Here is a 23,941-nt window from a genome sequence, read left to right as displayed (position 1 = left end):
TGATGGGATGAATTAAGGAATGAACTGGAGACCAGAACTGGAATTCCAGCTGCTCTGAGGATGACACAGGCTGGAGAAGGGGCTCATCTCACTCTGCCATTCCTGACATTCCCAGCAAGAACCCAGCTCAGCCCCGGGGATCAGACTCCAGCCCTGAGCTGTTTAATCAGGAATTCCAGGTGCAGCCATTCCCAGGCTGTCCCTGGCTCCAGGGAGGTCTGGAGCACACTGGGAATGGCCTGGGATGAGCTGCCAAGGAAAGGCAGAGCTCACCCAGCACTGATCCACCAGGAATGTTTAAATCCCTGCCTGCTTTCCCAAAGTTCCCACTCAAGGACCAAACCCTGCCAGCTGAACCAAGCACCATTCCAATATTTAGGGTATTTCTGGGAAAGCCAGGAATGTGGGACACCTGCACATCCTTTAAAAATGGGAAACAGCCGTGGATTTTTCAAAGTTAATCCATGCACACCAAAGCCTTCAAATCCCCCTCCCAAATCCCATTTCCAGAGGTCTGTGGGAAAGCAGGATCCCAGAATTCCTGCAGATTCTCTGGGGGAAGATACCATGGGAAGGAGCTGAGGGCCCTTCCAAGGCAGCCTGAAAATTCACCCTTGGGAAGGAAAATCCCTGCAAAATAACCCTGAGTTTATCTGGGCTTTTATCCAAACTGCTCCTGCATTTCCTGCAATTCCAAGCCCCTTGAAACCAGGAATAAAGGAAATACAAAACCCCCTTTGGAACAATTTTCCTTCAATAAAATCTGTTTTCTGCTCCATCCGGGGATGTCTTGGGGGCCCCTCCGAGGCTGCCAGGGAGGAAAATCTGTTTTCCATGATTTCCACACTAATTAAGGAGCTGACAGCTCCTCTTTTCCAATTATATCTCCAAAGGCAGCTGCAGCCCACGTGGAAAACATGGGAGAACAAGCACCCTGCTTCTGGAAGGGAAATTTTCACATGTTCTCGGAATAAAGGAGAACTTGCAACAATCCCAGGCTGCCCGTGCCCACGAGAAACATTCCAGTACTTATGGATATTCCAGGGAGTGACAGAATTTCACTGTCCAGGATGGGCTGGGATGGAAAGGACCTGAAATCCCATCAATCCCACCCTGCCTGGCAGGGACCCCTCCCACTGTCCCAGCTGCTCCAGCTGGCCTCGGGCACTGCCAGGGATCCAGGGCAGCCTCAGCTCTCCTGGAAAGCTGGGCCAGCACCTCCCCACCCTCCAAGGAAGGAATTTTTTATCCACCACGACTCAGAGCTGGGAAAAACCCCAAATCCAACAGGTCCTGGTGCAAAACAAATGCATCAGGTGTAGCTATCCCAAAACAAACCAGTTTTCCCTCCCCTGAGGGCTGAATTTCAGGAATAACAATTTTGGTCTCACCTCAAAATCCAATCAAGAATTCCTGCCCTGAAACACGGATCTGAGGGATGGATTTTCCCAATTAAAGGGAGTTTTCCCACACATCCAGTGCCACTGCTCCTTCCCAAGCCCTTTCCCCCACCCAGGATCACATCTCAATGTTTTTTTCTTTGGAGAATCCCCACAAAACTCCAGCTCCATGATTAACCCTGGCTGCTGTTCCAGAAATCCCAATGTTTCTGCTCAGCCCTGGATGTTCCCAAGCACTGGAACACACCCAGGAGCCAATTCCAGCTGCAATCTCCAGGAGAAAATCCAATTAGGATGCTCCAGCAATCCATGGAATGGCACTTGCAGCCTCACTCATCCAGAAAAGATTGAGGATGGATTTCTTCCCTTGCTGGAGAAAATCCTTGGGAGTGAAATGAGGCATTTCCCTGGTGAGTTAAGCTGGGTTTAAGGTCTATCAATAGCTCCTAATTAGAGATGGCTCTGATTAAAACCTCCAGCTTGGTCATTTCCAACAGAACCCTGAAAATCCTGGGACACTCCCTGACTGAAAATCCAGGATGGAACGGGAAGGAAATGAAACTCTGTGTGAGATCCCACGGATCAGCTGGAATGAAACCATCAGTCCCAGGTCAGGGATGCAATGGGAGCCAGTCCTGCTGGGATACAGCAACGGGATGGGGAATTGCTGGGGTCCTGGGGAGAGATCCCATCCCACAGAATCCCACTGACCCTGGAGCCAGGCTGGGATAGCTGGGGATGTTCCCCTGGAGAAGGGAAGGCTCCAGGCAGAGCTCAGAGCCCCTGGCAGGGCCTGAAGGGGCTCCAGGAGAGCTGCAGAGGGACTGGGGACAAGGGATGGAGGGACAGGAGCCAGGGAATGGCTCCCACTGCCAGAGGGCAGGGATGGGTGGGAGATTGGGAACTGGGAATTCCTGGCTGGGCTGGAATTGCCAGAGCAGCTGGGGCTGCCCCTGGATCCCTGGAGTGCCCAAGACCAGGCTGGAGCACTCTGGGATGGTGGGAGGGGTCCCTGCCCACAGCAGGGCTGGGATGGATGGGATTTCAGCCCCCAGCTCTCCTCAGCCCCCATTCCCAGGATGGCATTTCAGCCCCCAGCCCATTCCCAGGATGGAATTTCAGCCCCCACCCCAGGATTTCAGCCCCCATCCCATCCCAGGACGGATCCAGCCCCGTTCCCAGCCCAGGATAGATCCAGCCCCGTTCCCATCCCAGGATGGATCCAGCCCGCTCCCATCCCATCCCATCCCAGCCCAGGATGGATCCAGCCCATTCCCATCCCAGGATGGATCCAGCCCATTCCCATCCCAGGATGGATCCAGCCCATTCCCATCCCATCCCAGGATGGATCCATCCCCATTCCCATCCCATCGCAGGATGGATCCAGCCCATTCCCATCCCAGGATGGATCCAGCCCGTTCCCAGCCCAGGACGGATCCAGCCCGTTCCCAGCCCAGGACGGATCCAGCCCGTTCCCAGCCCAGGACGGATCCAGCCCGTTCCCAGCCCAGGACGGATCCAGCCCGTTCCCAGCCCAGGACGGATCCAGCCCGTTCCCAGCCCAGGACGGATCCAGCCCGTTCCCAGCCCAGGACGGATCCAGCCCGTTCCCAGCCCAGGACGGATCCAGCCCGTTCCCAGCCCAGGACGGATCCAGCCCGTTCCCAGCCCAGGACGGATCCAGCCCGTTCCCAGCCCAGGACGGATCCAGCCCGTTCCCAGCCCAGGACGGATCCAGCCCGTTCCCAGCCCAGGACGGATCCAGCCCGTTCCCAGCCCAGGACGGATCCAGCCCGTTCCCAGCCCAGGACGGATCCAGCCCGTTCCCAGCCCAGGACGGATCCAGCCCGTTCCCAGCCCAGGACGGATCCAGCCCGTTCCCAGCCCAGGACGGATCCAGCCCGTTCCCAGCCCAGGACGGATCCAGCCCGTTCCCAGCCCAGGACGGATCCAGCCCGTTCCCAGCCCAGGACGGATCCAGCCCGTTCCCAGCCCAGGACGGATCCAGCCCGTTCCCAGCCCAGGACGGATCCAGCCCGTTCCCAGCCCAGGACGGATCCAGCCCGTTCCCAGCCCAGGACGGATCCAGCCCGTTCCCAGCCCAGGACGGATCCAGCCCGTTCCCAGCCCAGGACGGATCCAGCCCGTTCCCAGCCCAGGACGGATCCAGCCCGTTCCCAGCCCAGGACGGATCCAGCCCGTTCCCAGCCCAGGACGGATCCAGCCCGTTCCCAGCCCAGGACGGATCCAGCCCGTTCCCAGCCCAGGACGGATCCAGCCCGTTCCCAGCCCAGGACGGATCCAGCCCGTTCCCAGCCCAGGACGGATCCAGCCCGTTCCCAGCCCAGGACGGATCCAGCCCGTTCCCAGCCCAGGACGGATCCAGCCCGTTCCCAGCCCAGGACGGATCCAGCCCGTTCCCAGCCCAGGACGGATCCAGCCCGTTCCCAGCCCAGGACGGATCCAGCCCGTTCCCAGCCCAGGACGGATCCAGCCCGTTCCCAGCCCAGGACGGATCCAGCCCGTTCCCAGCCCAGGACGGATCCAGCCCGTTCCCAGCCCAGGACGGATCCAGCCCGTTCCCAGCCCAGGACGGATCCAGCCCGTTCCCAGCCCAGGACGGATCCAGCCCGTTCCCAGCCCAGGACGGATCCAGCCCGTTCCCAGCCCAGGACGGATCCAGCCCGTTCCCAGCCCAGGACGGATCCAGCCCGCTCCCAGGCTGGCTCTCACCCGTCCAGCCGCACGTCGGGCAGGCTGCGGTTCAGCGCAATGCGGTCGCTGGCCAGCAGGTTGAACTGGTTGATCTTGAACAGCTCCTTCATCTTCTCCTGCTCCTCCTTGGGGATGAGCACGGCCCTGCCCATCTCCCCCGGGCCCTCCTGGTTCCGGGAAATAACGGCTGGAAAACCCAACGGCAAAAGGTGCTTTGAGCACTTGGGAATTGGATTTGTCCTTAGGGAAGCCGCTGGTTTTCCACAGGGAATGCTGGAAATCCAACCCCCATTCTCCTTGCTCCACTGGGAGCTTTCATCCCTCTCTGGATCCAAGAACATCCAGTTTTATTCCAAGGTTATTGAAGCCCCTGGGTTTGTTCCCTTCCACTATCCCAGACAACTCCAAGCCCCATCCAAGCTGGCCTTGGATACTTCCACAGATCCAGGGGTATCCACAGCCTCTCTGGGCACCCTCACAGAGAAGCTGTGGCTGTCCCTGGATCCCTGGAATGTCCCAGGCCAGGCTGGATGGAGCTTGGAGCAGCCTGGGCTAGTGGGAGGTTTCTCTCCTGCTGGAATGGGATTTAAGGTCCATTTTAACCCCAAAAATCCCACAAAACACAAACACAAACTGAGACAACACCAAAGCAGCGCTAAACCCTGTAGATCCTGGGACTTCCTCTGCTGGGAAAAGCCATTTTGAGGCAGCAGCACGAGGCCAAACACCGGCAAACCATGAGTGGATCAGCCGGGAGGGGCTGGAGCGGCGCTGGGAACTCCCCACGTGTGGAGAGACGAGGCTTGGCTCCATTTTCAGAATGCTGGTTTATTATCTCATGATACGTATTATATTAATATACTACATAAAAACTATACTAAAAGAACAGAGAGAAGAGATCATGAGAAGGCTTGAAAGAACCAGGATAAAATAGAATGCATAACAAAATCCTGTGACTGCTCCCAGGTGGCTGTGGTTGGCCACCAACTGAAAACAATCCACATGGAGCAATGGAAGATGCACCCGTTGCATCCCACAGCAGCGCACAGTTATTGTCCACATTTCTTTCCTGAGGCCCTCAGCTCCTTCAGGAGGGAAAAAAAATCCTAGCAGGGGATTTTTCACAAAACCTCAGGGTTACAGAGCGGCACTCACCGCGCAGGGCGGGCAGCAGGGAGCGCTCCTTGCTGTCCTCACACTTGTTGCACTCGCTGAAGTAGAGCAGCAGGAACACGTCCAGCAGCACCCAGAGCAGCGAGGTGGCCAGCACCACCCGGCAGTAGCCAAACCTCCTCATGGCTCCTGGCGCCCGCTCCGGAGCTCGGCGACGGCGGGAGCACGGCGGGGTCACAGCGCCGCGGCACGGAGCCACCGGGAGGGCGGGCAGGAGCAGCGCGCTGCAGGCAGGGGAAAAGCAGCAGCAGAGCCTCGTGGATTCATGGATAGTCATCCCTCAGCTGAATGCTGACACTGAAATATTCAGGGTCATATTTGCCTCAAATGATGGTTTTAGATTTATCAACCATGAGGTTTTTATCCTGCCAGAATATCTCGGACTGCGCCTCGCGAGCGCCAAAGATTCCTTGGAAAAGGCACCAGAGTCACTGATCCAGGGTTTGGGCTCCTGCCTGAATTTGGAAAACAAAGCTAAAGGTGAGGCCTCCATACCCAGTTCTCCAAAGGGTGGAGCCGGGCTGGCAGAGCTGGGAATGTTCCCCTGGAGAAGGGAAGGCTCCAGGCAGAGCTCAGAGCCCCTGGCAGGGCCTGAAGGGGCTCCAGGAGAGCTGGAGAGGGACTGGGGACAAGGATGGAGGGACAGGACCCAGGGAATGGCTCCCACTGCCAGAGGGCAGGGATGGATGGGAGATTGGGAACTGGGAATTCCTGGCTGGGCTGGAATTCCCAGAGCATCTGTGACTGACCTGGATCCCTGGCAGTGCCCAAGGCCAGGCTGGAACACCCTGGGACAATGGGAGGTGTCCCTAGGTGGATTGGGATGGGATTTCAGGTCCCTTCCCATCCAAACCATTCCAGAATCCCTTGCTCACCCCTGTGGCTGCCATCAGTAATTAGAGCTCTGTAATTAATGACCCCCGCTCACCATCACTGCCTGCATTCTGTGCCCAGGCTCCGTGTCCTGCTCCAGCCATGCTCCCACAGAATTCCCTCAGCACTGAACCACTGGATAATCCTCCAAGTGCCTGGAATAGAAAAAGAGAAGAAAATCCCATCACTTTTCCGTATTTCCTAAAACATAAAGAAATTTCTTATAACTAAAAATCCCTCCTCAGTTTTATGCACATTTTAACTTCCTTATCCTCCCCACCTCAGCTCCTCATTCCCAAGTGGGATCTTCCCATTTTCCATCCCATTTTAATTCATTTTCATCTGAGCCAAAGGGATGGAAGAGCTGGAATGATTTAAATAAATTAAATAAATGATTTAATTATTCTTGCAGCATTTCTGCATGGACTCCTCATTAATAACAATTTCCATCTGTCCTAAATATCAACCAATAGCTCTGCCTGCTGAGGGATTCCCAGGATGCTGCTTTAAAATTCCAGGAATTGCTGTTCCAGGGTAACACAATCCATTTCCACAGCAGTCACGGGGAACAGTTTCATTAGAGGGAAATAATGAGGATGAAAAAACCAAATTTCCCACCAAAACTGTGGATGCTCCATCCCAGGAATGTCCAAGGCTGGAAGGGCCTGGAGCAATCAGGGATAGGGGAAGGAATCCCTGCCCATGGAATGGGATGAGCTTTAAGGTCACTTCTACCCCAAAACATCCCAGGATTCTGTGATTCCATAAAACCCCCTCCTCCAAACCTCCAAAAGCAAGAATGTTCCCCAAAAAATAAGATTTACTTTAACTGAAATTCAGCCTAAGAAGGCTTGCAGGAAGAGGAGGAAGGGAAAAATCCTGAGGTTCTGAGCTGACAATTCCTGGAATAAACCAAATTTTAACCCATTATCCTGCAGCAAGGCAGAGGGAAATTCCTGTCCCAAAGCCTGCAGGGCTGGGAGCAGGAAAAGCAGGATTTGGGGTAGGAAACAGGAGGCAAACTGAGGAACTGCCAGCATTTCCTGGGACTGACCCCACACAGTGCTGGGGGGGAATTATGGAGGCTGCAAATCCAAGTGAATGAAATTCCAGACTCCAGTCCTTCATTTGCCTTTTCCCTGGATTAAAAATCCCAATTTTCTGTGGATATAAACCAATTGTTCAGGATTTTTTCCCCCACAGCCAGGCCATGCCTAGAATGACCTGAATTTTTTGAGGCTCAGAGACACAGAATCCATCACTGCTCCCTGAAAACCTCCTCATTCCCTTTCCCAATATCCCTGCAAGGTAAACATGGATATGGCAAAAGTCCCTATTCTTGAGCTGTATTTTCCCACCGGAGCTGGGAATTTAATTCTTTAGTGAAACTTGGGGAAATTTCTGACTCTTTCACGGGCTGAAAATGTGGAAATTGCAACAGGGTGTAGGAAATGAAAGTGTGTTCAGAAGAAACTCAGCAGAATTTTGCAGAATCACAGAATTCCAGACTGGTTTGGGGGGGAAGGGACATTAAGGATTATCCCATTCTAGCCCCACGGACACCTCCCACCATCCCGGGATGTTCCAGCCTGGCCTTGGACACTCCAGGGATCCAGGGGCAGCCCCAGCTGCTCTGGCAATTCCAGCCCAGCCAGGAATTCCCAGTTCCCAATCTCCCACCCATCCCTGCCCTCTGGCAGTGGGAGCCATTCCCTGGCTCCTGTCCCTCCATGCCTTGTCCCCAGTCCCTCTGCAGCTCTCCTGGAGCCCCTCCAGGCCCTGCCAGGGGCTCTGAGCTCTGCCTGGAGCCTTCCCTTCTCCAGGGGAACATTCCCAGCTCTCCCAGCCCTTCTGGCCTCGTTCCAGGAGGTCAAAGCCCTTCATTCCCAAATGGGCACTTGCTGTAAATCCGGCTCAGCGGAGTCCTGAGCTGCTCCTTAATCCTCTGGCACTCCTCAGGCTCATCACGGATGAAGTGTCCTAATCCTCAGCAGGACAGGAATAACCTGGGCATGGAAATTCCCAAAGAAAAGCAGAGGAGCTGTCCAGTTTCTCACGCAGCTCTTTGACTGATTCAGCAGAGTTGGAATTCCAGAGTCCAGCTGCATCCTGGCTATGTGATTAAATCTTCCTAATTAACACCAGAACTCCTCTGACCCCCATGTGACCTCACAAACCTGCAGGACTCCAACTTTCCTTGGCCACCTGCATTCCCAGGAATACCGAACCTGACTGCCCACATCCCTGTGGCTTGGCTAAGGAAGGACACAAAATCCAAATTATTACCAGGAAAGCAATATTCCCAACCTAAACCTTCCCATTTTCATGGAATGAAAATCAGAGCTGAACATTTTACCAGTCAAAACTGCTTTTAATGCCACCCTAAACCCTAAGGAGGGATTCCATGGGCTGGGCCTGGTAAAGCTCAGCTTATCCCGAGGTGTGGGACAGGAGCAGGCTCGGGATGGGACAGGGATTTCTCCCTGCTCCCCTGCCAGATGTGGCCACATCTGCAGCAGCCCCAGCCAGCTGCACATCCAGCAGTTGCCTGGCAACAGAGGGGATGCTGCCCCGGGTACCGGGGTCTGCCCAAGCCCCCAGTGCCCCCCAGTTTGTCCAGCAGATCCAGCACAGGCAGCTGGGGAGCCCAGCCTGGCTTCCCGGGCTGCAGGAGCTCTGGGATCACTCCCAGGGATTTGGCTTCCCTGCTCCAAGGGGCTCCCAGCTCCTCCAGGAGCCCCTTCCCACAGGAGAATGACAAGGACACCTCCTGTCCCCTGCTCACAGCAAAAGGACGGAGGAAGAGAAGTGAAATCATCCCAAAACCCAGCCTGGCTTTCCCAGGGGATGAGAGCTCAGCAGGGCTCTGTCTGCAGCTCAGCCATGGAAACGGAATCCAAAACATCCCTGGGAATCTGTCCCTGTTTGTGCTGCTGCTCTGGTTAAACGGAGACTCAAACCTCACCTGCAGGCACACCGGGATTATCCCCAATTCCCCTGGAGAGCAGAACTCCTGCTCCTCTCTCCCTGACATCCCTCTGCAAGCGTGGAGGAGGAAATTACCCAAGGAGGGGGTGGGAAAGTGCCTGGGCTGAGTTTTATTTTCCTTGTGAGCCTTCAGGGCACAGGCACATCCCAGAGACGGGGAGTGGATGGAACCACCTCCTGCTCTCACTCCAGAGGTGGATTCCTACCCTTCCACTGCCAGCTTTCCAGGGAATCTCCTGTTTGCCATGAGGGTTAGGAGCAGCTCACCCAGGTTTCAACCCTGCTGCCACAGATCCCAGAGAGCAGAATTCCAGAGGGTTAGGAGCAGCTCACCTAGGTTTCAATCCCTAATGCACGGATCCCAGAGAGCAGAATTCCAGAGGGTTAGGAGCACTGCACCCAGGTTTCAATCCCTGATGCCACGGATCCCAGAGAGCAGAATTCCAGAGGGTTAGGAGCACTGCACCCAGGTTTCAATCCCTGCTGCCACGGATCCCAGAGAGCAGAATTCCAGAGGTTTAGGAGCACTGCATCCAGGTTTCAACCCCTGCTGCCACGGATCCCAGAGAGCAGAATTCCAGAGGTTTAGGAGCACTGCACCCAGGTTTCAACCCCTGCTGCCACGGATCCCAGAGAGCAGAATTCCAGAGGGTTAGGAGCACTGCATCCAGGTTTCAATCCCTGCTGCTCAGGGATGCTCCTGCTCACGAGCACTCAGCCCATGGCTGCAGAATTGGAAATTTTCTTGAAATTTTTAGGAAATTTGGGGGGGAAACCTCTCCAAAACCCCACAGCAAGAAGGATTTGAGGTTTCCAGGATTCCCCTGGTCAGGCAGAGCCACATGGGGCTCAGGAAGTTCGCTGGGAAAAATTCCCAAGCAGCAATTAAATCATTCACAAATACATTTTTCCACCTAAGAAAGGCAGAATCCTGATGCAGAATTCCCAGCTTCCCCCTCTGATAAATTAAAGGATTATTTCTCACAGCTGTCCTGGGATTCACCACAAAAAAAAATAATAAAATTTGGCCAGGAAGGTTTGAAACTCTTCCCATCCAATTTAAAATTGGATTTTAGGGCTACACTGATCTAAGCAAATCTGAATATAAAACACACCCTCCAAAAATCATCACTTAATTCCATGAGCAGCTCATTAATTCATAGATAAGGAAGAACTTTTAATGCCAGAACTGTCAAACTCCAAGATCAATCCAGGAAAGCTCTTGCACATTTAACAAGGAATAAAAACAGGGGGGAGGGGAAAGGAAAAAAAAAAAAAAAGAAAGAATCAGGTACCTTTAGTTAGAGCCACGCAGTGTTTTGTGTTTTAAGAATTCCATTTTTTCTGCCTCTCTCCTCTCCCGAAATTTATTAATAGCCCCATTCTTCCCTTGGGAATTCATTCCCATGACTCAGGAACTGAAGTGGAAAAGCCTCATTAATTCCTCTCACCCCAGACCTCGGGAGGAAAACCTGCTCTGGCTTTGGGGGGCTTTGTTCAGGCACAGCCACACAATTCCAGGCTCCCCCAGTTCCACCCTCCCAGCAGCTCCAGAGCCACTCAGCCTGGAAAAGGTGGGAAATTTGGGAAGAACTGACCTGGGTTGATTCCCTCCTTTACAGTCCTGGGGCTGTGCTGGTGCAAAGCACCAAAAAGCTGCAGGTAATTAAAATAAAGATTAAAAAACCCCTAAATCTTAATGGAATAGCACAGAACCATGGAATGGTTTGGATGGGAAGGGATATTAGTCCATGGGCAGGGACAGCTTCCTCTATCCCAGGGTGCTCCAAGCCCCATCCAACCCAGCCCTGGACACTCCCAGGGATGGAGCAGCCACAGATTCTCTGGAGCAACCAAAACTTTGGGAATTAACTCCCATCTACTGGAGGACAACCCCTTTTCCTACATGTTAAAAGCTCACAATCCTGCTCCCACTGCTTTTTCCGGATTTTTCCCTCAAACACAGCCCACCTAGAAAAGCAAATTGCAGCACTTTGCTCACCAACTCCCCAGATTCCTCATTCCCAGGCAGTCCTGGCATCTCCCACTCCCAAACCTCCACCTTTCCCAGGATTTCTCCCCTTGCAGGAGCCTCCTCAAGGCTGATCAGCTGCCTCTGTTCCCATTGCGGAGCTGGGAGATCTCCCACATTCCAGGGAAATGCAAAGCACTGAGTGGCACTGACAGCTCGGCACATCCACCCTGGAGGAGTTTTCCAGCTCCTCCAACACAAGGAAATGCTGCAGAAAGCCCAAACGGCCCAAGGAGCAGGGAAATCAGGGAATGGCAGCCTGGGAGCTGCAGGAATGTCAGGGCCAGGGTGGGACTGTGGGGGTGGATCAGTGATCCTGGGGGATCCTGACATTCCAGCCCTCTGGGACCTGAGGGAGCCACGGAGCACAGCATGGCCCCACGGAGCTGTGCCCAAGCAGAATTCCCTCCCTTCTTCCCATCCAATGGATCAGGAGAGAACCCAAAACTCTGAGCACCAAAAGCCCCCGTGACAACAAAGAAATTCCCACTGGCTTCAATCCCACTGGCTCCCACTGCAAGCTCATCCTCACAAAAGGACTGGAATCTCCTCTGCCCAGCCCTGCTTTATTCCTGCCTCATCTCCTGCTCTTTAGGGAAGCAGATTTGTTGGGATTGGTCAGCTCTCACACTGTGGGATTTCAAAATAAAACAAAAAAAACCCCCAAACTTATTTTCCCGTGTCCACAAAGGCACAGCCACGTGGAGCTCAATTCTCCCACATTCCCAGGCAAAGTTTTCCTTGCATTCACCTGACAGACAAAACCCTCTGGAATTTTCTAACATAAAAAAAAATAAAGGAGAGATTCCCAATTCCTTCTCTCCAGGCAATTCCTCTTTTCCTCCATGAGCCACGATTTTCCTGCCAGCCACCAGTGGGGTTTGATCCCTGCATCCCCAAAATCCCATTAAACACGAGGAGGCAGTAACTCCATCCCATTCCACACATTCCCACATTCTCAGCTGCCCAAATTTCCCTACGGAATGGGATTCTGGGGGTGCAGATGGCAGGGAGAGTTCTGGCACCTCTCACTCCCAAAAACCAGGAGCTGTTTCTGGAGCAGGTGGGAAGAAGGTGGGAACAGCCAGAAAACCCCAGAACCGTGTGGGATCGTGCCCCTCCCCTCCCGGCTTGAACAGGAAAAAAAAAAAAAAAAGCAGATTTTTTCCTTCAGAAAAGCAGCTTTTTACATAAGAAAAGCAGATTTTGACCCAAAAAAAACCCCCAGATTTTTAAACAATAATTTCACCTTTTTTGCACAAGTAAAGCAGATTTTTAGACAGGAAAACCACTTTTTTTTCCACAAGAAAAGCAGTTTTTTACACAATTAAAGGAGGGGTTTAGTCAAAAACAAAAAGGTTTTTACACAAGAAAAACAGAATTTTATCCAAAAAGGAGGGTTTTACTCAAGAAAAATGAGGTTTTTACACAAGAAAAACAGATTTTTACAGAAAGACAGATTTTTATAGTGGTATTTTCCTGAAGTGTTGCTTCATTGATAATACAAAACACCAAATGTACAGCACAAGAGGAAAATTTTAAAAATACAAAAACCCCCAAAAAAACAAAAAAACACCTAAATATAACCTTAAATTCCTAAAAATACCTTTAAAACTCAAGTTTTAAGGTCTCATCTCCCCTTCAAAGCCCAGCAGCCACCAAGAGTTAAAATAATCTTTGCCTCCATCATTCCCAGCGTGCCTTAATCTCCCATTAATCTTTCCTCCCCCTATTCCCAGCATCCAAGTAAATTCCAGCCCTTATTTCCTGAAAAAAAAACCCAAACAAACCAGCTTTTACCAGTTATTTTTCTTTATCCATTCAGACTGATCCAATTTCTAATGAAAAAACGGAAAATAAACTTGATTTTCTGTCAGCTCGGAAGGGGCTTTCCCCCAACTCCTGGGAAAGCAGCTGCCATCCCAACTTCAGGATTTTCTGGGAAAATCCCAGCTTTCAACAGCCGAGCCAAATCCCATTCCCAGCCGTGTGGGCTGTTCCGATCCTTATTACCACGCGGGAGGAATTTAAGTGGAATTTAAATGGAATTTAAGTGGAGTTTAAGTGGAATCATCCCTGTGCATCTCGCTCTGTGCGAGCACTGGGAGAAACCACCGGGAAAACCGGGAAGCAGCCAGGCTGAGGCGCTTCCAGGGAGAGCTGCAGCTGCAAGAGCCCCAGCCGCGATTCCAGGGAATCCTGGCAGCCCAAAACATCATTCCAGGGAAACCTGACAGACCCAAATGCGATTCCAGGGAAACCTGACAGTCCAAAACATCATTCTAGGGAAACCTGACAGCCCAAAACATAATTCCAGGGAATCCTGACAGTGCAAAACATCATTCCAGGGAATCCTGACAGCCCCAAATGCGATTCCAGGGAATCCTGGCAGCTCAAGGCACTTTTCCAGGTAAACCTATGGTTGAAATCCAGAACCCAAAACATTATTCCAGGGAATCCTGACAGTCCAAAACGCTATTCCAGGGAAATTTACAGCTGAAATCTACAACCCTAAGTGCTATTCCAGGGAAACCTGACAGTCCAAAACATCATTCCAGGGAAATTTACAGCTGAAATCTACAGCCCTAAGTGCTATTCCAGGGAATCCTGACAGCCCAAAGCGCTATTCCAGGGAAACCTGACAGTGCAAAACATCATTCCAGGGAAACTTACAGCTGAAATCCACAGCCCTAAGTGCTATTCCAGGGAATCCTGGCAGCCCAAAGCAGAATTGCAGGGAACCCTAGGGGTGAAATCCAGAACCCAAAGCGTTATTCCAGGGAATGCTGACATCCCTAAGCGCTATTCCAGGAGAACGCAGGGATGCGATGGATAACACGCCGCTCCATACCAGAAGCAGCCTCCGCGCGGTTTTCCAGGGATATTTGGATCCTGCCCGGCGGCGCTTCCTCGGGGACCTGCGGAGCGGAGCCCGGGGCCGGGCTGCTCACACACCGCCGGCCCGGCCCGGCTGAGCCCGGATTAACCACAGCTCCCGGGACAGGCGGGATCAGCGGGGGCAGAGGAGCCGGGGGGACCCCTCGGGATAACGGAGCCGGGAGAACCCTCGGGATAACGGAGCCGGGGCTGAAGGAGCGAGGGGAGCCCGGCACGGACCCCGCCGGCCTCACCTGCGGCGGAGCTCCGAGCTCAGAACCGGCCCGGGGGGCTCAGCAGCGTCCGGGGTGGGCTCAGCCCCGTCAGTCCGGGGGTCAGCAGGGTCCTGGGGGGGCTCAGCAGTGTCCAGGAGCTCAGCAGGATCCTGAGGGAGCTCAGCAGGATCCTGGGGGGCTCAGCAGGATCCTGGGGGGGCTCAGCAGTGTCCAGGGACTCAGCAGTGTCCTGAGGGTCCTGAGGGACCTCAGTAGGGTCCTGAGGGAGCTCAGCCCCGTCAGTCCGGGGGGGTCTCAGCAGTGTCCCGGGCGATCCAGCACCTCCACTCGCGGGGTTCAGCAGCGTCCGTGAGGGGTTCAGCACCACCCGGGGATTCAACCCCGTCAGTCCGGGCGTTCAGCTGCGTCCGGGGGCTCAGCCGTGTCCGGGGACGTTCAGCAGCTCCAGCCCGGGGGTTCAGCAGGGTCCGGGGGGGCTCAGACCCGTCAGTCCGGGGGTTCAGCAGGGTCCTGGAGGGCTCAGACCCGTCAGTCCGGGGGTTCAGCACGGTCCTAGGTTCAGCAGGGTCCTGGAGGGCTCAGACCCGTCAGTCCGGGGGTTCAGCACGGTCCTGGAGGGCTCAGCACCACCCGGGGCTCAGCCCCGCCAGCCCGGGGGCTCAGCCCCGCCAGTCCTGGGGGGCTCAGCAGCGTCCAGGGGCTCAGCTCGGCCCGCAGGGGGCTCAGCGCGGAGCCGCCGCCCTCCTCCTCCTCCTCATGGCCGGGGCAGAGCGGCAGCGGCCCCGCCTCGGCCGCAATGGCCGCGGCTCCCGCGATGCTGCGGCTGGGCCCGGGGGCAGCGGGGAGCGATGGGAGAGGGTGGAGAGGGAGGGATGAGGAGGGAGGGATGGGGAGGAAGGGCCGGGCAGGTGCCGGGGGCGGCTCCGGCCTCACGAACCGCGCGGGGAGGGAAGGGGCGGAGGCGGCGCGGGAGGAGAGGCGGCGACGGGGAGGGAGCGGGGGCAGCGGGGATGGAGAGGGGATCGGGGGCCGGGATGGAGGCCGAGAGGAGCGGAGGAAGGCTGGGATGGAGAGGGGATCGGGGGGCTGGGGGGATCGGAGGAAGGCGGGGATGCTGAGGGGAGTGGGAGAATGTGGGAAGCGGTGAGGAGGAGAGCAGAGGGATGCGGGAGGGAGAGGCGAGAGCAGGGGACGGGAGGATGTGGGATGGGGTGCTGAGGGAGCAGGGCAAGGCTGGGATGGTGAGGGGATTGGGGATGTGGGGTTTGGGGTGCTGAGGGAGCAGGGGAAGCTGGAGGGGCCGAGGGGACCCAGGAAATGCCAAGGGGAGCAGGGGAAGCAGGCACGGGCACTGGAGCACAGCTGTTGATTCCAGACCCGCTCCAGAGCAGGTTTCCCATCCCAAGGCTGTTCCCGGCCCTCCAGGCCCATTCCGGATTCACACCCCTCAGTGCCAGGGCTCCAGCTCTCCTGCCGTCATTTGCGTGGAATTTCCTGACTTTTTGGAAATACTGTTTGGAAAGAAAACCAAACAAAAGCTGCTCATCCCTCTGTGCAGGAGGAGCAGGGCAAAGACTGCCCAGACTGGAGCGTTTCTGACAGGGATTCATGGAGAAATCCCAGAATCCCGGAATGGGCTGGGTTGGAAGGGACCTTAGAGCCCATCCCATCCCACCCTGCCGTGGCAGGGACACTTCCATGACTCCAAGCCCTGCCCAGCCTGGCCTGGGACACTCCAGGGATCCAGGGGCAGTCACAGATGTTCTGGGAATTCCAGCCCAGCCAGGAATTCCCAGTTCCCAATCTACCATCCATCCCTGCCCTCTGGCAGTGGGAGCCATTCCCTGGCTCCTGTCCCTCCATCCTTGTCCCCAGTCCCTCTCCAGCTCTCCTGGAGCCTTCCCTTCTCCAGGGGAACATTCCCAGCTCTCCCAGCCTGGTTCCAGAAAGGTTTTGCAGGGATCCCTGCCCTCCTCTCCCTCTCCTGTCTGTCCAGCAGTGCCAGAAACTCCAGATTATCCATGTTTGGTTGCTGGGAATTAAATAATAACATAACAACAATAATAATAATAATAATAACAATAATAATAATATTATTATTATAAAATTATTGTGACATTGATTTATTTTTAATCAACACCAAACGCACAAATGGAAACGCTTTGACACAAGAAACCTCCTGGCACTTTGGATTTTCTTCCTCATCCAAAACCAGAAGCAATAAAAACAATTTTCTCCTTAAAAAAATAATTAATTAAAATGTTTCCTCCATGAAAAATAAGCAATAAAAACATTTTCCTCTTAAAGATTAAGTAGTAAAACCCTTTTCTTCCTTATAAAATAAGCAATAAAAGCATTTTTTGTGTATAAAATAAGAAATAAAAACATTTTTCCGTAAAAAATTACTAATAAAAGGATTTTTCTCCTTATAAAACAAGTCATAAAACGATTTTTTCCTTATAAAATAAGTGATAAAAGGATTTTTTTCCTTTATAAAGTCATGCAATAAATGCACTTTTCCCTTTATAAAATAGGGAATAAAGGCATTTTTCCCTTAATAAAATAAAGAATAAATCCCTTTTTTTTCTTCATAAAGTAACTCATAAAAGGATTTTTCCCTTTGTAAAATAAGCAATAAAAACATTTTCCCTTATAAAACAAGCAATAAAAGCCTTTTTCCCCATATAAAATAAGCAATAAAGGATTTTTTTTCACTAACTAAAATATTTAATAAATTATTTAGGGGACTCTTTCTCTTCCCAACACATCCTGAAAAATTTCCAGCAAGGAAAAAGAAAAGTTTTAGTTGGGAAAAGAAATTCCCTCCTAAAAAAGCCTTGGATGAGTGGAGAGGGGGAATGGATTTTGTACAGAAACCAAAAAATCCAAGTTTCGCTGGAATTAAAAACTTCCAGGAAGCGGCAAAAAAATTGAATATTCCCCAAAAAAAAATCCCTTTTAATTGTGTGCAACAAAATTCCATGGAGCCTTTGGAAGCAGCAAGGAAAGAACAATAAACTCTAAAATTAGTTGGGAAATGCTAATTGAAAATGCTAATTAAAAATGCTAAATTTTAAGCCGGGCAGCCCCAGAACTTTTTCTCTAATTCCAGATTCCCACGTGCCAGTCTCCAACATAATCCCAGGATTTAGGATTCATTCATTTGTCAGATCTCAGTGAATCCGTGGCCAATCCACAACAAAGGAAACCTGGAGAAAATCAGGAGAGGGGAGGAGATGTCCAAGCCCTGGAAAAGTTCCTCCCCTTTCCCCTCATATTCCCTTGGAATTTTGTCCTTTTCTCTCCCAAAGAGAACTTCCCATCCCAGCTGGAGAGCTGAAAAACTTGAAAAAAGAAATACCCCTGGAAAAGTTCCTCCCCTTTCCCCTCATATTCCCTTGGAATATTTTCCTCCTCTCTCCCAAAGAGGAGAGCTGGAGAGCTGAAAAAAAATTTAAAAAGAAATACAGAAAAAAAGAAAAATTAAAATTAAAAAAAATAGGGAAAATAAATAATACAGGAAAAAGTCCTTTGCACATTCTAACTTTCATTTAAATGCTCCAAATGAGTGGAAAACAGTTGGAAAAGAGCCAGGTTTGCACTCAAGGAGGTTCCTGCATTCCCTGATCTTCCTCTGGAGTCATCACTATCCCATTCTTCCAAGTTTCCAAAAAAAGGAAGAAGCTCTGGGAATAAAGGAAATGGGGAAATCCACAGCTGGACCAGAGGATTTGTGGAATTCCCTGCTCAAAGAGCTGACAATCCAACTGTTCCCAAAAAACCGGGAGGTTTTGCTGGATTTGGGAAGCAGCAGCAGCTCCTTGGGCTCATCCCAGTTCCCTCCTGGAGAAGAGCCTGGATCAGGCCCTGGGAGCCTTTCCCACCCCATTCCACCATTAATTCATTTCAAATCCATGGATCCCACCTTTCCTTTCCCGTTGCACTCCCAGGAGGAGGAATTCAGCCCCAGCAAAGCCAGGCCTAAGTCAGAGCTCTGTTTTATCTAAGCCAGGCTCAACCCCCCCAGCCTCGTTTTCCCCTTTTCCCAAGGCTCTTCCCAACCCAGGACACCTGGATCTGATCCCAGGGGGTGGGAAGGGCTGATGCCTGCACCTGGATTTGGGATTTCATTCCCAAATCCCAAAGAAAGAGACCACTCCATCCTCTTCAAATATTCCAATAAAGCCACTCCCCTGTTCCTTATCCATGGCAAATGTGGGTGAGCAACATTCCCTGGGAAAACTGTTCCATTCCCTGGGAAAACTGTCCCATTTCCTGGGAAAAGGATGGGATGGCAGCGGCAGATTCATTTAATTGTTGTTTAATTGGAATTGTAGCTGTTCTTTATGTAAAACTCTGTCACTGCTGCTCTGGAATGTGACCGGAGTTTCCCACATTATCCCACGATCCCAAACTTATGGGAAGTTTAAAAAAATCCATATGGATTGGAAGGCTGATAATAATGGGAATTTGTTGGTAGCAAACTGATAACGGTGACTTCAGACCAGGATTGCACTCCCAAGGATCCTTCCTGGAGCTGCAAAGGGCACGGAGCTGCTCTGGGAATTCCAGCCCAGCCAGGAATTCCCAATTCCCAATCTCCCATCCATCCCTGCCCTCTGGCAGTGGGAGCCATTCCCTGGCTCCTGTCCCTCCATGCCTTGTCCCCAGTCCCTCTGCAGCTCTCCTGGAGCCCCTTCAGGCCCTGCCAGGGGCTCTGAGCTCTGCCTGGAGCCTTCCCTTCTCCAGGGGAACATTCCCAGCTCTCCCAGCCTTGGAACATCTCCACGGCCTCTGGGGTCACTCAGCAGCTCCACATCCCACCCATCCATGGGATTGTTTTCCACCCTTTCATTCCTGCTTATCCCACTTGTATGACTGGAGCAGAAGCAAACAGGGAATTTTTACATCCCAAAAAGGAGGATCGTGGAGTGGGATGTTGGCCTTGCTGGCAGTGTGGATTCCCAGCTGGATCCCAGGATGAAAGGGATCCTGGCACAATCCTTTCCCGAATTCAAATTTCCCAAATTTTGTGTGCATTGCCCTGCTCAAAACAGAACAAATTCCAACCACAACCAAAGTGAAAATGTAGGGAAAAAATATAGGGAAAAATCAAAGCTGCCAGGGTTCTAAAATTTCCCTGTGGAGATTCCCAGGTTTTTATCAGGCACTGGGATTCCTGAGATTATTCCCACGGGGAGATGTGGTGGCTGCAGGAAGTCCCTGCCAGTCTGGGATGGTGGCAGGTATCCCTGGGATGGGATCCAACCCCAAACCCTTCCATGGTCTGTGATTCCAGCCATGGAATTCCCGGGAATCTGAAGCTCAAGGAAGGCAGCGGAGCTCTGCAGTGACAGCGAGCCAGGCCGGTGCTGCTGGGATTTCAGGAACGGGATTTGTGCCCTTGGAAAAGGGGAGCGGTGGGGAAGGGGCTGCCCGGAGCCCGCGGCTCTGCCCGGCCGTTCCCGGGCTCGTTCCAGTGTCCCGGTGTCCCGGTATCCCGAATGTCACTAGGTGTCACTGCTCTCCCGGCAATCCCGGCCCCGCTCCGCATTCCGGGATACGGGGCTGAGTGGGACACCGGGAGCCAGGAAACAGGGCCGGGATGTGTGGGACGGGGAGCAGGGAATGGGACTGGGATGTGGGGGATAGGGGTGGGGGAATAGGATAGGAATGTGTGGGATAGGGAGCAGGGAATGGGACTGGGATGTGTGGGGCAGGGATGGTGCAATAGGATAGGAATGTGTGGGATAGGGAGCAGGGAATGGGACAGGGATATATGGGACAGGGAGGAGGGAATGGGACCGGGATGTGTGGGACAGGGATGGGGGAATGGGATAGGAATGTGAGGGACAGGGAGCAGGGAATGGGACTGGGATATATGGGACAGGGAGGAGGGAATGGGACCGGGATGTGTGGGATAGGTAGGGAACAGAGGGGTGGGGGAATGGGGTGGGGGAATGGGACAGGAATGTGTGGGACAGGGATGGGGGAATGGGATAGGAATGTGAGGGATGGGGAGCAGGGAATGGGACTGGGATATATGCAACAGGGAGGAGGAAATGGGACCAGGATGTGTGGGATAGGTAGGGAACAGGAGCTTCCTGCCTCCAATTATTCCTCTTATAATTCAGGGATGGGACTTTTCCCGTCCAAATTGAGGGATGGGACTGTTCCTACCATAATTTAGGGATGGGATTGTTCCTGCCATAACTTCAGGATGGGAAGCATTTTCCCACGGAGTTGCCAAGAGCCGGAGGTGAAGAGCTCAAGGACAGAGCTTGAGCCACGTGCCTGCTGAGAAGGGAGAGAGCCACGCTCCAAACGGGAATGGCGTGGAGCTCCAAGAGCCCTTCCAGCTTTTCCCCTGGCTGCAGGAGCTGCCAGCCCTCCCTTGGCTGCTTAGAATCAATCCCATCTTCTCCTTCCAGCAGGAAAACAGAATGTTCCCAAAGGATGAGGGAGCGAGGCAGGGCCAGCACGGCCCCGCTGCTGGAGGCTCTCGGCAGTGAGGGGACCCCACGGGGGACTGTCACCCCTAAAGGTGCAGGGGACAGGACAGGGGCACAGGTGACATCCACCATCCAGTTCATGGTGGAATCATGGAATGGCTTCCTTGGGAAAGCCCCCCCCCCAGGTCATCGAGTCCAAAATTCCCCCAGCACTGAGTCCTGAGTGCCGCCCCCAGCCACCACAGCAGGACAAATCGGCTGGAAGGGGTTTGGAAAACATCCTTTCTCCAGGCCTTGGCCTCTCCACCGGGTCATTCCCATGAGGAGCATCCCAGGAAATCCCCAGGTGCCCCAGGGCCACCACACCCACTTGGGCAGGGAGTGTCCCAGCCCCACTGATCCCACACAGGAGGGAATGGGACCGGGATGGCTTCCTTGGGAAAGCCCAACCCCACACACGGATCCCTGGGGTTGTTTGGGATGATCCCATCCCCACACACGGAACCCTGGGGATGTTTGGGATGATCCCACATGGATCCCTGGGGCTGTTTGGGATGATCCCAACCCCACACACGGATCCCTGGGGTTGTTTGGGATGATCCCATCCCCATACACAGATCTCAGGTGCTGTTTGGGATGATCCCAGCCCCACACACGGATCCCAGGGGATGTTTGGGATGATCCCACATGGATCCGATCCCCGCACACGGATCCCAGGCGCTGTTTGGGATGATCCCAGCCCCACTCGGGGAGGACAGCACAGGGTTAAGCTCGGCCGCCGCTCCCAGCTCCGCATCCACGCTCTGCTCCAGGAAATCTCCAAGTCATGGCTGGGCCGGAGCTCGGAGCTCGGCCTGGCCGTGCTGCCCATCCCTGGGAATGCCAGGGAGCTGCAGCGCCGGGCACACCCAGCCTGTCGGGAGCTGCTGCCACCTCCAGCTGTTCCCAAACCTCCAAAACCACCCGAGGGGAACTGGCCCGGAGCAGCCCCAGGCTGGGCTGAGCCGAGGAGGACAAGAATTCCTAAAAATTCCCAACAGTTCCCAGGCGCTTGGGAGGAGTTTGGATCCCTGGGGTGCTCGGGCGGCTCGGCAGGGATGGGCAGTGGGATGCAGGGGTCCCCGGTGTCACACCCGGCTGGCACCGCTCCCCTGGCACCGCCCCGCACACACGGGAAGGATCCAAAACCCTCGGAGCCGCATCTTCCCTGAAAACAGAGCTGGGGGAACTTTGGGAATGGGGGTTCCACCACCCGAGCCCACGGAGCCTCAAAGGGCTGCTCCGCAGTTCCCGGGGCTGGCCCTGCACTCCTCAGCACAGAAACCTCCTCTAAAATGTGTTTTCCCAAAAAAACCCCACTTCCCTGGGAGTGCACAGCCCGGAGCTCGCTCCCACTAAAACCCACGTGGGAAATCCCACTCCCACTAAATCTGATCTCTGCGAGTTTTCCCAAAACCCATTCATTCCCTCAGAGCCACTCCCCAAAGGCCCCTCCTTTAGGAAAGTCCATCCCTGAAATCCGTTTGCCAAACCCAGCAAAAATCCTGCTCCCCCATTGCCCCAAATCCCCCTCCTCATCCCGCTCCGAACTTCTCCCACCAAAACCCATTCCCTAAACGCCCCTCACATCCCTCCCTTGCCCCATTCCAGCTCTGCAAGCCCCCAGTCCCATTCTCCTGATGCCCAAATCCTCCCCTCGCCACACCCCGCCGGGAAATATTGATTGTCCATGTCCTATTCCCAAAAGCGCCGCCCTCCCCCTTTTCCTGATTCCCCCCCCCGTCCCGATTCCCAAAGATCGCCCTCAAAGCCGCTCCCCTTCCCACGCCGACCCCTCCTCTGTCCCCCCAAAACCCCTCCCTCCTTCCCGTTCCCCTCTCTCCCCTCCCTCCATCCCTCCGACGTCTCTCCCCTCCCTTTTCCCCCTCCCGTCCCAAACGCCAAACCCTTTCCCCTTCTTCCATCCTCAAACCTTCTTCCCTCCCTTTTCCTCTTCCCTCCCCATCCAAACCCTCCTTTCCTCCTCTCTCTCCCCCCCTCCTTCTTCACCTCCTTCCCTATCCCCACCCTTCCTATCTCCACCTCATCCCCTCTCCCCACCCTCTCTATCTCCATCCCAATCCCCCTCTCCTCCCTCCCAGCCCCTCCCGGTCCCTCCCCGGCTGCCCCGCGGGGCGGAGCGGAGCGCAGCGGGCGGTGCCGGCCAGGCTGGGCTCGCCTGGGCTCGGCACGGCTCCGCCCGGCCCGGCGGGGATGAACGGCTCGCTGGGAATGCCGGCGGGGATGAACGGCTCGCTGGGAATGCCGAACGGCTCCTCGGCGGGGCTGCTGGCGGGGGCCGGGGCCGCGGCGCTGGAGCTGGAGCGGGCGCTGCGCTGCTGCACCGCCGCCTCCGTGGTGACCGACGGCAGCGGCGCGGCGGCGGACGAGCGCAGCCTGTACATCATGCGCGTGGTGCAGATCGCCGTCATGTGCGTGCTGGCCCTCACCGTGGTGTTCGGCATCTTCTTCCTCGGCTGCAACCTGCTCATCAAGTCCGAGGGCATGATCAACTTTCTGGTCAAGGAGCGCCGCCCGTCCAAGGAGGTGGAGGCGGTGGTGGTGGGGCCGTACTGACCGCAGCCTGACCGCCCGCAGGCTCCCCGGGACGCGCGGGGTCGGCTCGGAGCTTTTCCTCCTGAAAAACATCCGGCGGATGGATCCCGGGATGCCGGAGGTCGGGAGATGCTCGGGGTGACCGGAGCCGCCCGTCCCGGCCCATCCCGGCCCGTCCCGGCCCGTCCCGGTCCGGTCCCGCCGCCCGCGGCTGCCGAAGTAAAGCGTGCTCTGATGGCAACAGGTCTGGGCTCCTCATTCCGTCCGCCTCCATCCCTTCTCCTTCCCTTTCCCCTTCCCATTCCCTTCCCTCCCGCCCGCGAGTCCCGGGATGCGGCGGAGGGGAGCGGGCAGCGGCCGGGATGAAGCTTTCCCTGTCCCCCGCGGCCCGTCGGGGAGGGATTTCCCGTCCAGCCGGGCTCAATCTTCCCTTTTCCAGCGCTTTTCCAGCGCTTTTCCAGCGCTTTTCCGGCCCCCGCGGCTGGCCGAGCGCGGGACCCGCATCCCTGCGCGCCGGGAGATGCGGGAATTGCGTTCCTGCCCCTGGATCGCGGCTGTGGCCAGGGAAAGCGGCCAGCCCAGCCCGCCGGGATCCCGCTG

At 54.6% G+C, this 23,941-nt stretch overlaps 2 protein-coding genes across 4 annotated transcripts in view; one reads left to right on the top strand and one right to left on the bottom strand.

Moving 5' to 3' along the window:
• Positions 1 to 5,412, bottom strand: part of GALNT13 (polypeptide N-acetylgalactosaminyltransferase 13) — a 35,496-nt gene extending 30,084 nt beyond the window's left edge. For all 3 annotated transcript variants that reach the window (XM_041407230.1, XM_041407220.1, XM_041407240.1), the window contains exons 1-2: positions 5,271 to 5,412; positions 4,134 to 4,302 (exon numbers count right to left, since the gene is read on the bottom strand). In XM_041407230.1, coding sequence (XP_041263164.1) covers positions 4,134 to 4,302; positions 5,271 to 5,412 — 311 coding nt within the window. The remainder of the gene's footprint in view (positions 1 to 4,133; positions 4,303 to 5,270) is intronic.
• A 17,583-nt stretch (positions 5,413 to 22,995) lies between these two features.
• On the top strand, positions 22,996 to 23,582 carry RPRM (reprimo, TP53 dependent G2 arrest mediator homolog). Its single transcript, XM_041407674.1, has one exon. The coding sequence runs from the start codon at positions 23,000 to 23,002 to the stop codon at positions 23,360 to 23,362; it is 363 nt and encodes a 120-aa protein (XP_041263608.1). The 5' UTR covers positions 22,996 to 22,999; the 3' UTR covers positions 23,363 to 23,582.
• The last annotated feature ends 359 nt before the right edge of the window (positions 23,583 to 23,941 follow it).

Source organism: Onychostruthus taczanowskii, unplaced genomic scaffold, assembly GCF_017590055.1.
Source record: "Onychostruthus taczanowskii isolate IOZ18803 unplaced genomic scaffold, ASM1759005v1 scaffold10, whole genome shotgun sequence".
Classification (NCBI taxonomy): domain Eukaryota; kingdom Metazoa; phylum Chordata; class Aves; order Passeriformes; family Passeridae; genus Onychostruthus; species Onychostruthus taczanowskii.
The sequence above is the reverse complement of the archived record's forward strand: the minus strand, read 5'-3'. Positions and strand labels throughout refer to the sequence as shown.

Excerpts from the sequence above, each read along its gene's own strand:
- RPRM (XM_041407674.1), top strand. The coding sequence starts at position 23,000 with ATGAACGGCTCGCTGGGAATGCCGGCGGGGATGAACGGCTCGCTGGGA.